Below are 19,651 nucleotides of genomic sequence, written 5' to 3'. Positions count from 1 at the left end.
TTTCCCTCCTTCTTCCTTTCTCTCGTTCTTTCCCTCCTTCTTTCCTTCTCTTTCTTTCCCTCTTTCCTTCTCTCTTTTTATCCCCTTTCCTTCCTTTTTTTCTTCTTTCCTTCTCTTTCTTTCCCTCTTTCCTTCCTTCTTTCCTTCTCTCTACTCTCTTTCATTCCTTCCCTCTTTCCTCTTTCTGTGGCCCAACTCTAGTGAGAAGGGGTTTAAACTTTAAACCCCTTCTCTCTACACTCCCCCCCCAGGCCAGCTGGGGAAGTGAAGGGGAAGCTTTTGAAGACACCTTCCCCCTTTTGCTTCCCCTTCTGACATCACTTCCAGTGTTGTCAGGGGGTGTGGCATATGCTAATAGCCTAGTAGCTCATTAGCATACCATATGCTAATGAGCTCCTGCAGCTCTTTTTCTACGAAAAGACCCCTGCCTACCCCTATATAAAATGGTTGCATAGTGCAGATCCACTCATTGCATCTGAAGAAATGGGCTCTAATCCATAAAAGTGTTTTCTGGAATAAAACTGTATACGTCTTTAAGGTATCACAAGGCTCCTATTTATTTTCACTGCAGCAGAATAACATGGCTACTCCTCTGGAATTTTTATCTGCTTTTGTTACTATTCATATAATAGTAACAAAACTAATTGGATTTCATTTTCCATCAAAGGAGATGTAAGATTTTGCTGGGAAGATGTGAGTATAACAGAGACGCAGCTTTATCACATTTGTTTCTTTCTATTGGCAGGTAGCTGCTAAGAGACAAGGCTCTTTGAAGAAAGTAGCACAACAGTTTCTCTTGATGTGGTCTTGCTTTGGCACAAGAGTTATTCGTGATATGACTTTGCACAGTGCCCCTAGTTTTGGTACTTACTTTTTATTCTAAATATTTCAGGAGGAAACATGTAGCTCTGTAACAGATAATAATAAAAAAGCTGTGTGGGATGTTTTTTTTAAAATCTCTAGGAAAGGGGTGGTCAAGAGATTGGAGTATTGGCTAGTCACTGATGACCTGGCTAAGACATCTCATGGGAGTCCACCATCTGACATGTCATTTAACTGAGCCTTTCATACATGTCTTGGAGTATTGCCATTAGGCTGCTCATAGCCTGAAAAATAAGAAAGCTCTGGGTTATTGCAATTTCCATTCAGCCAGCAAGGGACAGGAGAAGACAATAATAATAAATAATAACTATCATATGGCATTGTATGTAGAATAGTCAGGAGATCCTAAAATTGTCTAGCATCCAGAAGTTCTAGCTGTTTAGTGTTATGTACCACTAGATGGCAAGCTAGACTTGTTTTTAAGGAAAGAGACATGTCAGAGGTGGTTTGCCATTGTCTGCCTCTGTGTTACAATCGGTATTCCTTGGAGGTCACCCTTCCAAATACTAGCCAAAGCTGACCCTGCTTAACTTCTGAGATCTGACAAGATCAAGCTAGCCTGGGCTATCCAAGTCAAGGCAAAAATGACAAGATGCACAATTGTTTCCATCAGTTTCCCTGCCATCTCTGTTCTGGTATCTGGCTGTGAGAAGAGACTAAAAATTAGCATTTTTAGACAGCTATGAGAAGGAAGAGACATACTGATAGCAATGAGGGATGGGCAATTTCCATATGGTGGGAAGGAAGAATTTTTCAGGAAGAAAGTAGAGCTATTGACCCTGCAGAAAGAGGAAGGAGAGAAGAAAGTTGGCAATTGGCTTATCAAAGCCTTGCCTACCTCCAGAGTGGCCTTCCAGATTTGGGAGCCTAATTTCAAATGCTAGATGAACTATAGAGGCTTAATGGCAGAAGGCAAGTATCAGTGCAATCCTAAACAAAGTTATGCACTTTTACTTTGTTGAATTTAGAAATGTGTAACTCTGTTTAGGATTGCAGTATAAGTATCTCTCAGCTTTAGTTCACTTTCTGGCAAAAGGAAATTAATAATTAACTAGTTTGGGTCATTGGGAGTGCAAACCACTTTGTGCTTAAAACAATGTAGAAATGTTGAATAATTTAGACACACTGAGAATATAAAACCAGATTGAGTTGTACTGGACATGTGCCGGTTCTGCTCTAAGGGTACATGGCTCTCCATTCACTGTAAAGGGACTATTGCAGAAAGAAATGAAAACAGATTTTAAGGAGCACCTGAGGTGTTCTCCACATGGTTCCACATGGCTGCTGCGCCGATCAATATAGCACAGCAGCAACAGGGCTTCCATGTGGCAAGTTACCTTTCCCAAGTTCACTGGCAGCAGCCACCCCCCTTCTCTGAGCCATCAGGGCATTTTCAGTTTGTTTTTTTAAAAAACAAACAAACAGAAATTGGATTAATTGCTATGTTGCTAAAATGACAGCAATCTGTGTATCATGTTCTCTGAATTCCCAGCTTTCATTTTTTTAAAAAAGTAAGTCTCTAACCCGTTTCACTGTGGAGATATAAGGCAGAAGTCATATCTTGGCAACAAAAGTGCCAGAGGCTTGCTTTTTAAAAATGGAAGCTGAGTCTTTAGAGAAATTGATGTGAAGGTTGGATATTGTTATATGTTAAAACAATTGGCAATTAAAAAACAAAAACCTGCTTCCCAACATCATTGGACCCAGGGCGAATAACCCATGTAGCACCAATTGTTTAGAATCTGTTACCTTGATTAGTTATTGCTTCTAACATCGGATGCCATGGCCCCCAAATCTCCACCATGGGAATACAAACAACAATAACAGCTCTGCTGCCCTTTAATGCTTTCACAATGAAGCCCATAAAGGGGACAGGAAGACCTGGAAGCAATTTCCAAAATGCAGGGGTGACTACTGAAAAGGACCTGCTACTGGTGGATGCTAACCTTGCATCCTGAAATATTATCTTGGGCAGGAACTGAGGGCCAAACTACCTGTGACATGAGTTGGGATGGTTTGGGGTTCCTCCACCTGACTGTGTCCTTTTTGCAGACAAATGTTCCCAAGCACCCCTGGAGAGCCCCACAGCAGGGTACACCCATGGCCATTTTAAGGAAAGTGACATGGGAGGGAAGGCTGAAGGCCCTCCTTCCCCTGTGCTGCATTGCTGACTCAGTGTGCTGCGCGACATTACTTTCCCATACATCTAGCTTGACCCCAACCAAATAAACATTCTTGATTGCCCTAAATCTTGTTCCAGATAGAATATTGAGCATTAGAGTTTAGTTCCCAATTTAACTTATTATTAAGAGAACATTCAGGGTCACCAGGACCCAGGTTCAGCTCCTCATTCTGCCATGGAAGCTCACAGAGTGACTTTGGTCCAGTCACTCTCTTTCACCCTAACCTACCTCATAGGGTGGTTGTTGTGAGGATGAAATGGAACGGGAAAGAACAGTGTTGTAAGTAACTTTGAGTCCCTATTGAGAAAAATGGTATAGATACCTAAATTAATGCAACCATATTTAATTGATTTTTTTTTGCTTCTGTTATTTTATACCAGGCTCTTTTCATCTTATTCACCTGATGTTTGATGATTACGTATTATACCTGTTAGAGTCACTCCATTGTCATGAGCGAGCCAATGAGCTGATGAGGGCTATGAAAGGAGAAGGTGGAACAGGTAGGCTTCTTCTGTTGCAACTGTTTTATAATTAACCACAAAGATAAACTAGTGTGTGTGTGTGTGTGTGTGTGTATTTAAGCAAACTCCAGAGCACGACGGAAGACAGGAGGGCCTGGCATGATGTGGTCCATGGGGTCGCGAAGAGTCAGACTCGACTGTGCGACTGAACAACAACAAAATATACATACACACACACACACATGTATACATACATATATATGGGCATGCAAAGGAGGGCAGCTGAGGAGAGCTAATATTCTTCAGCTGCACATTCAAAATCTCAGAATTAAATTGCAGGAGATGCTGGAAAATCTATGACTGAATTCTCCCAGTGCTCTTTAAAGTTCAGCTACACTTGGCTCTGATTTATATTGGAACCAAGTGTGTGTGTGTGATGGGGTAATCCTTCCTCCTCATTATGCCTTTACCCAGAGGTCATTTCGGGGGGAAATGCGGGGGAATGCAGTCTCCCCGGGTGAGGTACGGGGGGCGGGGCACATGACGAAGCCCCGCCCCCTGCTTCCGGCCGCCCCGCTTCCAGCCCTCATTCAGCCAGGAGGAGGCAGGAGAAGAGGGAGGGTAAGTTGCTTCCTCCCCGCCTCTCCCCACCCCTGCCTGCCTGGGGCCAGGGAGGGCCTTGGCGGGGCTTCCTCGCACTCCCGCTGGCCTTGCAGGTCCACCGCCGGGCCCCTGATGTCAGGGGGTGTGGCATATGCTAATGAGTTATGCTAATGAGTTCCCCTAGCTCTTTTTCTACGAAATGACCCCTGCCTTTACCTATCAAAACTACCCTCACTGCAATGCTGTTAATTTTGGAATCAAAAAGGGTATATGCCCATTTTTTTCTTTCTCATTGTTAATAGCAGCATGAGGATAGTGTTTTTGAACCCTTGCTGATCCTACAGTAGTACGGATACATCTACTACTGGTGCTTTGCCTGATCAAAATGAGACTACTGGGAAAAGAAACATGAAACTACACTAGGGCTGCATCTAAATAAGGGCTGAAAAACACTTTCTTGCTGCTATAGCAGCAGCAGCAAGCAGGGAGGGAGTGGGCACGATTGGGGTCTGTGCATATCCATTCTCACTCTGCTCACTCCTACTTTAACCCCAGCCTCTCTCCCTTTCCACTGTTACACCTGCGCAACAGTGCAGACAAAATGGCAATTCCAAGGGCCAACCCCTATGGCCTGGAAATCCCGTCTCCCTTTTCTTACCAAGCTGTGCCATAATGCTATGGTGCAACTTGGCAAAGAGAACAAAAAAGCCCTTTAAAGAGCCAAAGAGAGTGTGGCAGTGAGATGTCCCACACCTTTTTGAAAGCAGAGCTTAGCTCCATCCCTCCCCTTGTAGTGGCTACAGGGTCCATCTGAACACTCCACTCACAGTTATCCACAGTCTGAGAAAGGGCCATGGCTCGGTGGTAAAGCATCTGCTTGGTGTGAAGAGGGTCCCAGGTTGTGTCCCTGGTACTTTCTGTTATGGATCAGGTAGCAGGTAATAAGACCGCTGTCTGAAAGACCTCGACCTGAAACCCTAGAGCGTTGCTGCCAGTCTGAATAGACAGTATTGATTTTGATGAACCAATGGTCTCTCTCTCTCTCTGTAGTAGTTTTCTATTTGAGCTGGAGAAAATGAGGTTTTTCTCAGACACAAAGGGGGGAAATATGGGAAACAGATGAGTCATGACCGAACTGGGCACAATGTCATCTGGATGCTCCTGTTTACTGTGGGGGCTTTCTGCTGGCCATATGGGGAAAAAATCCCCATGTGGAAGAAGCCTAGATCTGCTCAGAGGGAGGGAGTGCAAATTGGTACTGCAGGAAGTTGCTGTTAATACTATTTAACATTTATTTAGTCTTGCAGTATTGGCACTGTTCTACAGAAGAATATGACCTGGTTTCTGCCCACGTGTATTTGAAACTAGGTTAGACAGATGTGGCATTTGTCTTCCTTCTAGTGGCCTCTTGTACCAGTTTCCTCCTCTTTTTGACTGCCTTCTTGATACTACAGTAACATGCTATGTAGCACAAAGCTTTACTTTTTAAAACAACTATCAGGTGGTGTGTGGTTGCTCAGATACTGCATATTTCCCCCCATCCCATGATTGTGGGTTTTAGTTCTGAAGTGCCAAGAGCCAGTTATCTACTGTATCTCCAGTGACTGGTAGAACCTGCGCAGGGGTCTGACTGATATAGAGATGATGAAATTAATATTAATCCAAGAGAAATCCCCCCCGCTTACTTACATCTTTCTTTTGTCTTTAAAAAATAAAAAACTATTTAAAAAAAAAATCCAAATGAATGTGTCAAAACAGCAAAAACAGCCAGTTTGGTGTGAGAGCCAGTTTGGTGTAGTGATTAAGTGTGCGGACTCTAATCTGGGAGAACCAGGTTTGATTCCCCACTCCTCCACTTGCACCTGCTGATGTGACCTTGGGCAGGCCATAGTTCTGGTACAGCTGTTCTTAAAAAAGAGCAGTTTCTTTCAGCGCTTTCTCAGCCCCACTGTCAGCATGTCTGTTGAGGGGAGGGGAAGGGAAAGGAGTTTGTAAGCCACTCTGAGACTCCTTTGGGTAATGAAGGGCAGGGTATAAATCCAATCTCTTCTTCTTCTCAAAAAGATAACTGTTATAGAATTCTGATCGACATCAAAGTCCTCACAGCCATAAGGTTCTAATGTACCCTTTCTGTGTACATTTTACACATTTAGGTAATTGCTGGCCTTCTTCAGTGTCTTTTTGTCTTCAGAAGATGCACATCTATATTAACAAAAAAGTCCATAGAACAGTCTTTCCGGTTAACAATTGCATTTGATTCTTCATGGAATGAGTAAAATGACTGAATCTAAGCAATTGAGCAAAATGGATGGAGTCCTGGCCTATCCTTGCTTAAGACCACAACAGCCCTGCTGGAGCCTACCAAAAAAATCCATCTCGCTGAGCATCCTGCTTCCTGCAGGGGTCAACTAGATGCTGCCAGGAAGACCTCAAGCAGAGCATGAACACAATAGCTCCCCAAAAAAAACTTTTCAGATTTTCATGGGAACAAAATGATATTAATGATTTCTGTTACATTTTCATTAATGACATTTTCTTCCATTTCAATAGATGTTAATTTCTCACAGCTGTAAGAGTGTGACTGTCTTGTGGTTTAGGTTTCAGTTACATTATCTACTTTCACAATAACCACAAAGCTTGGTTATGAAAATCTTCTGAAATTTTAAATTTTATACTTGCAGTTAAACGATAACTAGGCCAGAAAGATGTTCCTTGATCCCAGAGTGAGTAGTTTGTTTTCATCAGTGTTAGAAGGCCAAAGCACTGCAGGGCAGTTTCTCTTGATGGCTCCTTTGCCTCAGGGCATCTGTAATGCATTTAGTGTAAAAGAATGGCTAAACAAAAGCAGGCACTAAAATGTCTAAAGGGAGGGTGATTGGCCCCAAAATGGGCTTCTGGCTTTTCCGGTGACTGCCATATAAAGACTTCTATGCTCTCATCAGGCAGGGTCAGAGAGGCCAATTAAATCTAGATTACTCTCAGTTGTGTCCACTAGGATAGCCAGGGTTGCCAACTATGGTCTGGGGAGTTCCTTGAGATTTGGGGGTGGTGCCTGTGGAGGGGGGATTTGGGGAGGGATTTCACCTAGAATCTATGGTACACCGTAGAGCCTGCTCCTGAAGCTACCATTTTCTACAAGGGAACTGTTCTCTGTAGTCTGGAGATAACTTGTAATTCTGGGAGCACTCCAGGCCCCACCTGGGGGTTGGAAATCATAATGACAGTGCTACTAGAATAGAGAGGAGGACCACAGTTCTTCTGCCTTAGGTGTTGGCATCCATGGGATTACAGCAAACAGACCTATTCCTATCTAAAATAACAGGTGCTGGGGCTCTCAAACTCAGTGCTGTCTGTTCTGGTAGCCCTGAATCCTAAATGCAAAAACAAAGGCTGTGCTTATGCAGTGATGAAGCATGCAGCCAATATTGAGAGCCACTTCGCTTCACAGATTCCAGCGGCTGACTCTTGGGACAAATTAAAGTCTGCTTGCAGAGTTATCTTTTATCATAGCAATGTGCCCCTAGGAGTGGGGAGCCAGTGTGTTGTTTCAGCATCTGTTTTTCTTCTCTTTGCAGTAGAAGTAAGAGAAGACATAATACTGACAGAACCTGTTCCTCCAAGTCCCTCCCCAGTGCCTTTCTCGCCAGCTAAATCCGCCACCTCAGTGGATATACCATCTGCACCTTCGCCTGTAAGCAGTCAGTCCCCAGAGTATGTTGGCATAGCAACTACAACAGGTTGGTAAGGCTAAGGAAGACTGGCTATTTATATATACCTTTCAAAGAATAACTTTCTAGCTAAAACAGAAAATGGGGTTATGGGGACTTTGCTTATGGTGATCCAGAAAAGGGATCCTCTGATGGCGCTGATTCAGAGTAGGGGTGTGCAGGGCAGGGAACAGCAGAGGAGGAAGAGTGGCCAGTAGTGTGGATCATTTGTGCCGGATCTGACAACCACCATCCAGTCTTGAAACAGGAATACATGTTCATGGACTGAATGAAATCCAGTTTTGGTCAAAAAGCTGAGGCTACCTCAAAATGCATCTGAGTGTCTGGAAGATATTCTGAGAATGCCTGAAAATACTAATTTCTCATGTAAAAATAAAAATGCAGTTGGCTTCCATTTTAGACAAAACTTTCCTGCACTGCTGACAGTATATGAAAAAAAAGTCTTATGTGGCTGTATTTAATTAAAAATTTTCAGATGCATCAAATGTTACAAACAACTGAAAATAAACTGTGCAGATTATGGCTACCTTTCCTTAACAATAGCCCTGTGACGTCAATGGCTGCAGTGACATAGAAAAATGTCGTGTTCCCCCCCCCCTTTTTTTGGAAACTGCCAGAATGGTAGAAAGTATATCCATTGAATTTCTGTCTGGTATTAAATTAGATTTGTTCATTTAAAAATGCATCCCTTGCCATTCGATTTACACAAGCGTGCAAGGTGGCTTTAAGATGCACACAGAAATCCAGCTGGTATGCAATTCTAAGGATGGATGGAAATTATTCAGTACAGAAAGAAATTTATGCTTCCAGACAATCAGGAGCAGTTTTAAAAGTGTTTTGGTTTCATGAAGGCATAAACCACATTGGAGGATGGAACACTAATCAGACTAACAGTTATAAAGACTTCCATAGCTCAGTGGCACACAAGAAACCCATTTGTGATCTGAGAACATGTTCTGTTCTACATAAAAGATCAGGGTTTCCAAGTCTCCAGAATCCCAAACCTTGAGACTCACGAGGCAGGGCTTGATGACATCACATTGAACAGAAATATTAATGGTAGCTATTCCACACATTATTCACAATGGTACTATATAGTGAATATGTGTATAATCACATGGCTTTGAAGAGAGACTATTCAGTACACACAGAAATACATAAGGTATAGAAATAACTGTATTCAAAACATAAAATGTAGTTGAATTGTTAGTGCCAGATTGCTTCCCATCTCCAGTTTACATGTTAAATAGTTTTTACAAGCACAGAAACCTTAAAAGCTGCTGCTGGGTAACTTATTTAATGTATTTTGTTTAGTTTACTCATACCTTGACTTTCTCACTGGGACTCAATGTAGGTTACAGAGTACAGAAAGAGGAAAAAATGTAATTGTATAGTATAGGACATCAAATAACAATTCAATAGGACTAGAAGAACTAGGAATGACTCTGACACCCCAGCTCTGAAGTCCTGAGAATGAGGCCCCTAACTGGATTCTGAGGGCCAAAGCCTAGGAACTGGCAACTGCCAGGATTGCTCTTCAAGTACTGATTTTTTTTGGTGTGTACTGCGAATACTATAATCATCCATTTAATGGCTGGAACAAAAAATTAAGCCCACTTGTTTCTGAAACGCAAAAAGAAATATTTTGGTTTTTGAGTGATGTGAGAACCACATAGCTTGCTTTAAGTACCTCTGTATACTTAAGCCCTTTTTAAAAAGTTCCTTCTTGGAACCTTGAAAAAACAACTTTTCTGGTGCCCACGAGGAAGGCAAGTAAGAAATAATAACACTTTCCATTTACAACAAAGAGAGAAAAGAAGAAGTAATTTGGTTAATGTATTTATTTGTATAATGTTTATGCCTCCTATCCAGGAATCTGGGTGGTTTACAAACTACAAATAATAAAATCAAAACATTAAAAGAGACCAATTAAAATTTAGATAAATTTAAATTTAAATAAACACAGATCCCAAATACAACAGGGAGAAAAGCTGTATGGGTGTGTATGTGCAACAGAAAAGTGATGGCTGGACAAAGGATTAAGTTCTACCTTCATCTTTATTCTTTCTCTTCCCCAAATGGCTCCCTTCCAAATCTGTTTTTCTCAGGGGGAAAACAGCTATCAGGGTGCAATGCACACATATGCAAGCTTTAGGGAAGCCACCATTTCTCAGCCTGCCCCCTTTACCTACAGTCTGGAGATAATAATGCTGACCTTTCCGGGTGGTTGCAATGCTATTAAGAAAAGTCATAGATCAGTATACTCCTGGATTTGATCCCTGGTATCTACAGTTAGAAGGAACTAGGATAACAGGACTGGGAAAGTCCTCTGCCTGAGTTCTTGCAGAATTACTACCAAGTCAGAATAGACAGTACTAAGCTAGATGGACCAATGATCTGTTACAGTTTAAGACATCATGTGTTGCAAATACTACTGAAATAATTTAAGTGATGTAAGCACTCCAGAACACTGTATAAATTATTGGGAACATTATTATTAATAATCATTCAAGTAAGTACAAAACAGTGAATACCTTGAGTGCCACTGAAACTAATCTGATCTGATTCCCAAGAGGTTGTTGTATCCTTGTTTCAGGTTTCCTTCAAACACTGCTATTGTCATCAGCATTAAGTACATAAGTTAACTATTAAGCTTGGTGCATTCCTTTTTCTGCGTACTTACAGTGGTCAAACACAAAACAAGCAATTAAATCATTGTGCTTGACGTGATAGCACACACCATAAAGGCAAACCATCAATAAATTGCTCTGGAGTAAAACATCTGGCAAGGCCCAGTTCCTTTTTCTTTAAATCTTTCTGTTAAGCTGCTGTATTCTGAAAAGGGATAATCAGGCCTTAACTCTTTTTAAATTACAAAGGCTCGATTAATGATTGCTGAAATGAAATCAATACTATAACAAAAGTAATGGGTAGAAAACTGGCTCTCCAGTACTGTCTTAGCCCATGATCACTTATTTATGAGCATCACTGCACTTGAAAACGTTCAAGGCTCTTTGCCAAAATCCTATAACTTTGTCAAAATCCTGTAACTAAAAATTGTGCCTCTTTGCCAGTATGCTGTCCTGTTAGCAGATGAAAAATATGGTAAAAAATGTTCTAGAATGTGATTCTAAATGCCCACTTGGAAGTAAATTCAATTGAAAATCAACAAGATGTTTCTAAGAAAACGGGATTAGGGTTAACACCCGTATCATGTTGAAAATTTGTTTCCCAATTGACAGTATTTTGTATGACGTTACATATATTAGTTTGCTAAAAAAGCCCGTTAAGCAGAATGTTTGCACCAAGTAACATCACTGCAGCAATGCTATGCTGTACTGAATTAGGATAGTTCTTGATAATGCTTGTGAAAAGTATGTATCTGCTAGCCCAACTACTCTGAGAACTGCATTGATAACAGTGCATCTGCTGCAAAACTGCCATTTTCAAATCTTAACTCTCAAAATGCAACATTTACAGTCCTATTATTTTCATATTTCTCATGTGGGTTTCTATATCTATATGTTGTGGGGAGTTGTGGAGCAATGGTGGGGAGCTGCAATCTACTTTTAAAGTAAGTTCTTTAATTCTTAGCTCCCAAACTCTATCACTGATAGAGGGGCAGGTATGAGTCTTCAGAAATATCATTGGTTATGGTGGCTATTATTCCTGCCAGCAGGAAAGAGCAGATGTCTGGTCCAGCTTGGGCATGTGCAACAGCAGACTTTCTTTAGCTGGATGGATAACTGTATGCACAAATGACTGCTGTGAATTATTTCTTCAACCTGGATAGGCAGAGCTCCTACCAGTCCTGGAAGCAGAGTGGAGGCTGGCTTCTCTCCCCCTGCTCCTCCCACCAAAACTATGGGGCCAAAGGATATGCTGCTTTTCATCACCGTCTCTAAAACAGAAAGTGATGGCATCTGATGCAGCCTTTCGGATTCACATATGTCTCAGCCACAAAAACCGTCCTCAGTATTATACTTCAGCTCTGTTCGCATGTGATGTATGAAAGAAGCAAAAATGCTTCTGAGCATAGGCACAGTGCTTCTTTCTAATCTCTGACAATCTGCATCCTCCTCCCCATCACAATAGCATGAGGGCTTGTAGGTCATTTGAAGGGATTTCTAGGTAGACATGAGCCTCAACACTGTTCCTTTTTTAAAAAAAATCTTTTAAAAATGTAAGTAATGAGTCCATGATTCCCCTTTAATACGGAATGATAATTATAATAAAGATGCAACTGTACAACATACTACTGTTGGCCTTTTCCACTCTGTTTTCCAAAAGTTGTGGAGGCTACACAATTGTTTCTCATGTAAGTTAAGGTGTACAGGATATTTGGGAATGAACTGCATCTCTTGATTTCATTCAGGAGCTATGCAGTCTTACACGTGGTCTCTCACATATACGGTGACAACAGCAGCTGGATCACCTGCTGAAAATCCACAACAACTGCCTTGCATGCGAAGCCCTCATGTTCCTCCTTCATCTGTTACACACAGGATACCTGTTTATCCCCACAGAGAAGAACATGGGTAGGTCCTTTGCTATCTTGTTTACTGCCTTTTTGGCCAGCCTAATCATAGAATAATTTAATATGCCTGAAATCCAAGGTGCAATTCCTGACTCAACAGCTACTTGTTTGGGGCAAGGAGTTATGTGCTGTTTTGAACGGAAAATCTGTATGAGTATAACGGACACCAAACATTTGCCCAACTCTGAATAAAGCAGATAAGTAAGCATAGGTATCCATATACATGATTTCATGCACAGATTCTGATTCATGCAACATTCCTGTTCTCCAGAGTTTAGAAACACTCAGAAATAATGCAGAGTATCATGAAGAACAAGGGGGAGTGGCCACGACCAACTTCTGGGTCAGCGGGCAGTACCCAGTTCTTACCATCTCCCTGCTCAAAATTTGAATAGTTTTACCCTTTCCAACAGGTGGTAAGAAGGGGAAACAGAAAGGAGAAAGCATTTTGCGTTTAACAGAGCTTTTCCCAGTTACAGATGCACTGTCCACCTCATCTGCAATGCTGGGGAGGGGCGAGGTAATGGCTGAAGAGAGCCCGCTTACTAGAAATTTTTTTCATGCAGGTGCTAACCAAACAACATCAGGAACTGAGAAACGATATTACAGAAATGCTGAAACCAGTGTTTCAACGCATGAATGAGTTAGAAGAGCTTCATAAACAGACAAACCAAAAGGTAGAAAAAGCTCTCAAAAAGTTACTGAGCTTGAAAGTCAGTTACCTGCAAGAACCTCTGATTCTTGGGCATGGGAACATATTTTGTCTTTAGATTATCGTAGCCATGAGTTGTGCCTAAAGTTCAGGGAGTTTAAATCAAATGTTGAAGCTGGAACAGAGCTGAATATATTTATGGCGAATTGGTTAGCCAGTACTTTAAACCTTGAAGCTGGGGTTGTGCCCCTTCTACAGAGAGCTTATCACATTGGTAAGGTATGTGATGAATCTACTTCCTCATTATATATTAGAGATATACTGGTAGAATTTAAGGACTTTTGAACACGGCAGAGGATCCTTGCAGAGGCTAGAGAGCGAGGTGGTCTTGACTTCCAGGGCTTGAAGATTCAAGTTTTTTCGAATCTCCCCCCTGAATTTTTAAAGATTAGAAGAGATCTTAAAGAACCTCTGCTAAACACTGGGATTTAGGAATAAGATATCAATGGCTCTGTACAGGCAAGTTGTGTGTCCAACATGGCTCAATCTCTTACACTGTCTACAACTCTACCTTGGGTGAACTAATGCTTGGCTGCCTTAAATTCTTCTTCTGGACTACAAGAAAATAGAGCTGGCAAAAGGAAAGAACGCTCTCCCCTTAAGCCAGTCAAAACGACTTGAGTCTGTACTCCTGAAGACCACGAAGATTTTGAAGAGAGTTTGGACTCTTTTTAAAAATATGATTTGGGTAATATAAAATATATTTTTTAACGCTACAAGAGCAGTGGGACTGTGGCAAGTGTCCGGGTATGTTCCCCCAAGGTTTAATTGGTCCTTGGAAGGAGGGTTCCCCCCCCCAACCCTTGAGTCCTCCTAGGACTGAGTTTAATTATTTACAAATAATTTAGTTCAAAGATGAATTTGATGATATATTGTAAATCTATTATAATGAGCTAAGATAGTTTGAAAATCTTATAAACATTATCATGTAATAATTTTGGGAGAAGAAAGAAGATGAAAAAAATATGAAGATAAAGTGTGCAAGTGAAGTTGTTTTTCATAATATTAATGATTTTGATGTTGTTCAAATATAAAATTCCTTATTCAATAAAACAAAATGCAAACAAAAGTGAAGAACAAGATTTTAGATTAGTAGACAGGGATTTCTCTTTTTAAAAAAATTTATAATGCCTAATAATTTCAGGCCATATCTGGAATTTCTTAAGCCAGGCCTGGATGGCGCAGGCTAGCCTGATCTCAGGAAATAAGCAGGGTTGACCCTGGTTAGTACTTGGATAGAAGACTACCAAGGAAGTCCAGGGTTGCTCCATAGATGCAGGTAATTGTAAATCACCTTTGTTCATCTCATCTTGAAAACTCTACAGGGTTGGCATAAATCAGCTGAGACTTGACGGCACTTTCCACCACCAATTTTAGGTACATCACAAAGTGATGAATAGGGAATAGTGCTGAATGTGGAAATTATGTGGGCGTGTGCTGGGTTATATTTCAAATGGATTTTTGAACACAATTCAAGGCAGTAGAATGGGATACAGACAGATCTAACCAAGGAGCACAGAGAATTGGGAATTTTTTGTGTGTAATTTCCATTTAAATGTATATGAATCATGCATTTTACACAATGTATGGTTCATTTAAGCAAGGCTTGTGTAGGAGAACTTCCTGGTGCATTATGTTCTGTGTTAAATTAGTGGGTGCTAATTCAATTTTTTGCCTCATGGGCAAGAATTTCTGAAGCCAGTCCTGAATGTGTCAGGAGTCAGTCATATGGTGAAGAAACAGGCTGAGGAACCTCTGCTATTCCTTTTGCAAGCTGTAGGGCGGAAAGGACAATAGCTGTAAACTGGTTAAAGTCATAAGCATGCTCTGTTCTCAAAGGAGAAAAAAAGTAAAAGATGTTTAAGAGAATGGGAATAAAAAGATGCCTAACAAAGAGTAACAAAACCAGCACCATATTTTTTGTGATGTACAATCCATGAATCTCAGCAGAATAGTATTAGATAGGGTGCTGTTTTTATGAATACTAAGTATCTTCTATGACTTTTCAGGTACAGTGGGAGCTACAACTATGGTAGCTATGGAAATCAACACCCCCATTCAATGCAGAGTCAATATCCATCTTTACCACATGACACAACTATTTCTGGACCTCTTCATTATTCAGCTTATCACAGAAGCTCTTCACAGGTTAGTTTCATGTGGTTGTTTCTCCTATTACGCCACAGATTAAATAAAATGTTCTCCATTCAGTGTTTGATGTTTGCTTGCCCCAAGCTTGTAAGTTCACAAAACTGGTCCCTTTGTTTTAAAGGTGTGATGGTAAGGGAATCCTTCTGAGGAGAAAAATGAAGGAAATGTCATTCCCATTGATTCCAGTGGGACTTGCAAAGGTGTACTTCCCAATACAAATTATACCCTAGTCTTTTGGGAGCTGTGTATATTATCCATGTTTAGTTTATGGGATCTCACTCTTTGTCTTTCTGTGCATCGCCTGCTATATCTGGTGGGACTGCCGCCTTTATACTGACCCTGCTCCTGTGCCTTTGTCTGTAGTAGGACACACAGAAATTTAACTGGTGAAGTTTCTTCTAGTTGGTTTATAAATGAAGAGAAAAACTTCACTTGCTAAATATCTGGATGCCAATCTGCTGGTAAAACCAAAGGAAAAGGGCTAGATGGCAATCCTAACACCCAGAAGATAGATATGGTGCAGGAACTCCTTTGCATGTTAGGTGACACACCCCTAATGTAGCCAATCCTCCAAGAGCTTACAGTAGCCCCTGTAAGAAGAGCTCTGTAAGCTCTTGGAGGATTGGCTACATTACGGGTGTGTCACCTAATATGCAAAGGAGTTCCTGCTACAAAAAGAGCCCCAGTTAATTAGCTATAATTATTGCTTTTAAAATATGCATAATCCAACATCATTGTGAAATCATCAGCAGAATTTCCATCGATTTTTATGTATCTGTGTTTCAGCCCATGGTTTTAAAAGGTACTTAAACATTTTTGTAACATATGAAGGCTTTTGTGAGAAGCAGAATATGTGTGCATGTTTTGGAGATGGAATTAGAGATGGGGGGAAATTATATACAATCATCAGTTAAAGTTTTCAATGAAGCTAATTTGCAGTTTTTCTGAAGATGGGTGGTACTTGTTACAGTATCATGAACATGAGAATTTAAAAAAAACAAATGTCGAACCACATAATGGAGGGCTGTAGTGTGCTTTCTAAAGTGTGAGCAAAAGCAGTATAACGTTAGAGCTGCATTCATAAGGAAAATATTTTGCTGTTTGAACAGAGACACCTTTCACCTCTTTGCATAATCAGTCAGCAAGCTGAAGGACAAGAATAAAGAGATTATTCTTCAGCCTCGCTCTGAGGAAAGTCGAGCTTCATTGGTTGGGGGGGGAAGACACTTAAAATAGTATTTTCTAAAATAATAACGGAAAGAAACTGAGCTAATTTTAATTTTTTGGAGAAAGAGCCTCAACAATAATCGGCTTAAAGTCACCCTAACTTAAAGGGGTTAGTGTTTCTTGTCAAGTTGCAACAGCAGTGGTGGTGGCAAGTGTGAGTTGACCCAGAAAATGGTAATTTCCTGTTAAGGGCTCTCCAACAAATGTCGCCTTTATATCTGGCAAAGATCACTAGGCCCCAGTGTTTTGAGATCAGCGTGCTTAAGCACTCTTCATTAAACCGGATGCAAAGTGTGAAAGGTGATTCAGGCAGCTTGGGCAGGCATCCGCGCAGATGGCGAAGCTTTGGACACTCCAACAAGGCTGAATAGATGCTTCATTGGTTGAGTTAATAGTCAGGCAGGGGCCAATGCGGCCTTTAAAAATATTGTCTCTCAATGGTCTCTTCACTGGAAGGAAAAAGAAGTCACTGACTCATTTGCAATTAGCTGACCTATCGTTACAAATCTTTCCATGTTGGGGAGTCAGCCATAACAGATTTTATTGTGAAAATAGTAGATATTTGGGAGTCCATATTATTTTCAAGCAATTATTCTTTTTTATATTCATGACACATTCATAAACACAGCTGCATCTGGGGGTATTTGGCCACACAGAGAAGCAACACACTGTATCCCTGTCCCCTTGTTTTTGCAGTCATTTATTAGCCCTTCCTTTCTGGTCAGGCATGCTCACATTGGAATGTTAATGAAAAGTGGAAAGGCAAATCCATTGCCGCTCATTAAGAAGCCTGTTCATCTGTGTGCCAAATGGGACTGTCAGGCAACAGAAAGAAGGTGGTCCATGACTAGCCTTGGCCTTCATAGTTGGCCTTCATCGTCAGCCTCTGCCTCAGACTTCCTTGATGACTTGATGAGGTTGCAGAGCTGCAAATGCAAGGATTAGAATCACTCTTGCAGTAGTTCCAGTTTTCATAATCCAGATCTGTAGTGGGCTTCAGTTTGTGCTAGTACACGCTGCAGCATATTGTTGACAGTAGTCAACAATGGACCAATGCATTACCCGGTGAAAAGCTAGAAAGATGGCACACACATTGGGGAGGGGCTCACACTGGGGAAGGGCTGTTGTTGATGTAAGTGGAAATGCATTGGCTTAAACCATGGCAAATCAGAGTTAATTAAGTTATGGATTATGCTGCTTTGATATATGAATGGGAAAAATATCACTGCTTTTAACAGGGAATCAGACCATTCTCTGTTTGGTTTCATTTTTAAGCTTCAACTATGACTGATTCTGATACAAGTCATGTTTCAAAAACCAGATTACCACATCTGTCAAGCATAGAGAAAAATATGTAAGAAAAGGGGCAGAAAGGGATAGATGAGAGCAATGTTCCCTCTAAGCTATGGAGTCCTGTGAGCAAAAATTATACTTTGTGAGCGAGCGATTCGGCTACTGCATAAATTAGTTTGCTCTGGAGCCCTCCTTCCTGAGCTAAGAGAAAAATCTGTGAGCCGGAGGCTAAAAAACTGTGAGCTAGCTCACACTAACTCAGCTTAGAGGGAACACTGGATGAGAGAATGAGAATGGTTTATTTTAGCCTAGTCCCAGAATCTGTTTCCAATGGCAGAGCTTGAAACAAAGGTAGAGAAGGGTGACTGTGAACATGTGCACTGCTTTGTAACTCCCCCTTTTAAAAATTTGATTGTATTCAGGCTTTCATGGGACTGCTTGGCAAGCTTGAGCACTGTGTGCTGCCACTGGTGAAATTGTGTGTGTGTGGAGCAAACAGAAATATGTACTTGAAGGGAACATTTCACTGCTGCTAAAGTTCATCACTTTCTCATTGATATGAAAAACTAGGAATTGCTCTTGCTAGAGTGACTGCCAAACCAGACGATGCTGGGGGCTAAGTGGGGGGGGGGATCCTTCTCCCTGTGCTGTTCCTCAGAGTGGCTACAACTTTGGGGAGAGGGCATTTGAGATCAGGACAATGGCACAGGAGGAAAAAGTGTTAAATTCCTCTTCATTATAGCCCCCATCTGAATGAGGAGCCCAATAGCTGTTATTTACTAATTAAAATATTTAGATGGCCCACCATGAATCTCCCAACATCTCTTCTAACTAGCATGGAATTTAACTTGTAGCTTCTGGTTGCTATTCAGTCAGCCACATCCAGAGTCTGCTCCAGGGGACATTTATGCCTAACCTTTAAAGCAGCCATTTTTTGTACAGAATACTGCTTCCTAGCAGAGTTAAAAGCTTAGACAAATTCTTTTAAAGCCATACACTGGTAATAAATCATCCCAGAAGTTAGTTTTACAAACTCAGGTAAGGTACCTCCAAATGATAAAAAAATTATATTGAAGTGCTAACTCATGCTCCACCCCCAAACTATGTTTAGTATATAGAGAATGATTTATAAAAACAGGTAGAGATTTTTAAATAGTGGTTCAAATTCAGTATTGAATGGGGAATAAATAATGGTTTGTGTTTGGTTCAGGTTTAGATTTGGTTTGACTCCTTAACCCTCACTGCTTCTCTGAATGTTCAAGTACTACAAGAACTAAGACACCAGCTCCCTACCTGGTATCATAAAGCTAATGTGGGCTACTTCCTAAAATTATGGAGTTAGGCTGAAATCCTAAGAACACGTTGCTGGGAATAAGCCGCTTTGAATAAAGTGGGACTTACTTCTCAGTAGACATGTTAGTATTGCTCTCTTAGACCACCTCAACCAAAAATGTATTTAGGGGCTTGGGTGTGATCAAGGGTTGCCAGCCTCCAGGTGGGGCCTGGGGATCTCCTGCTTTTACAACTGATCCCCAGCCGAAAGAGATCAGCTCCCCTGGAGAAAACGGCTGCGTTGGAGGGTGGACTAGATGGCATTGTACTGTGCTGAGGCCCCTCCCCTCCCCAAACCCCGCCCTCTCCTGGCTCCACCCCCAAAGTCTCCAGGTATTTTCCAACCCAGACTTGGCAAACCTAGTGTGATCTGAACCTTCAGAGTCTTAAGTTGCATGGGGGGGGGATGTAATATAATAAATGAATTCACGTAATTAATTAATAACAGTAATAGAGCACCATAAAGCACTTATCACATTAAAATAGCATGGTAGAAATTCTAAATAAGAGCATTAGAAGTTAATATTTTTGCTCCTCTTTCA

General features: G+C 41.2%; 1 protein-coding gene across 1 annotated transcript in view; it reads left to right on the top strand.

Moving 5' to 3' along the window:
- Nucleotides 1-19,651, top strand: part of RFX4 (regulatory factor X4) — an 80,203-nt gene that overhangs the window by 59,232 nt on the left and 1,320 nt on the right. Inside the window, exons 13-17 of the mRNA XM_015427559.1 lie at nucleotides 746-863; nucleotides 3,446-3,565; nucleotides 7,705-7,866; nucleotides 12,233-12,395; nucleotides 15,116-15,254. Of these exons, the coding sequence (XP_015283045.1) occupies nucleotides 746-863; nucleotides 3,446-3,565; nucleotides 7,705-7,866; nucleotides 12,233-12,395; nucleotides 15,116-15,254 (702 nt within the window). The remainder of the gene's footprint in view (nucleotides 1-745; nucleotides 864-3,445; nucleotides 3,566-7,704; nucleotides 7,867-12,232; nucleotides 12,396-15,115; nucleotides 15,255-19,651) is intronic.

This window comes from Gekko japonicus, unplaced genomic scaffold (assembly GCF_001447785.1).
Source record: "Gekko japonicus isolate JY-2015 unplaced genomic scaffold, Gekko_japonicus_V1.1 scaffold28, whole genome shotgun sequence".
NCBI lineage: Eukaryota > Metazoa > Chordata > Lepidosauria > Squamata > Gekkonidae > Gekko > Gekko japonicus.
This window is presented reverse-complemented; position numbering and strand designations above follow the sequence as displayed.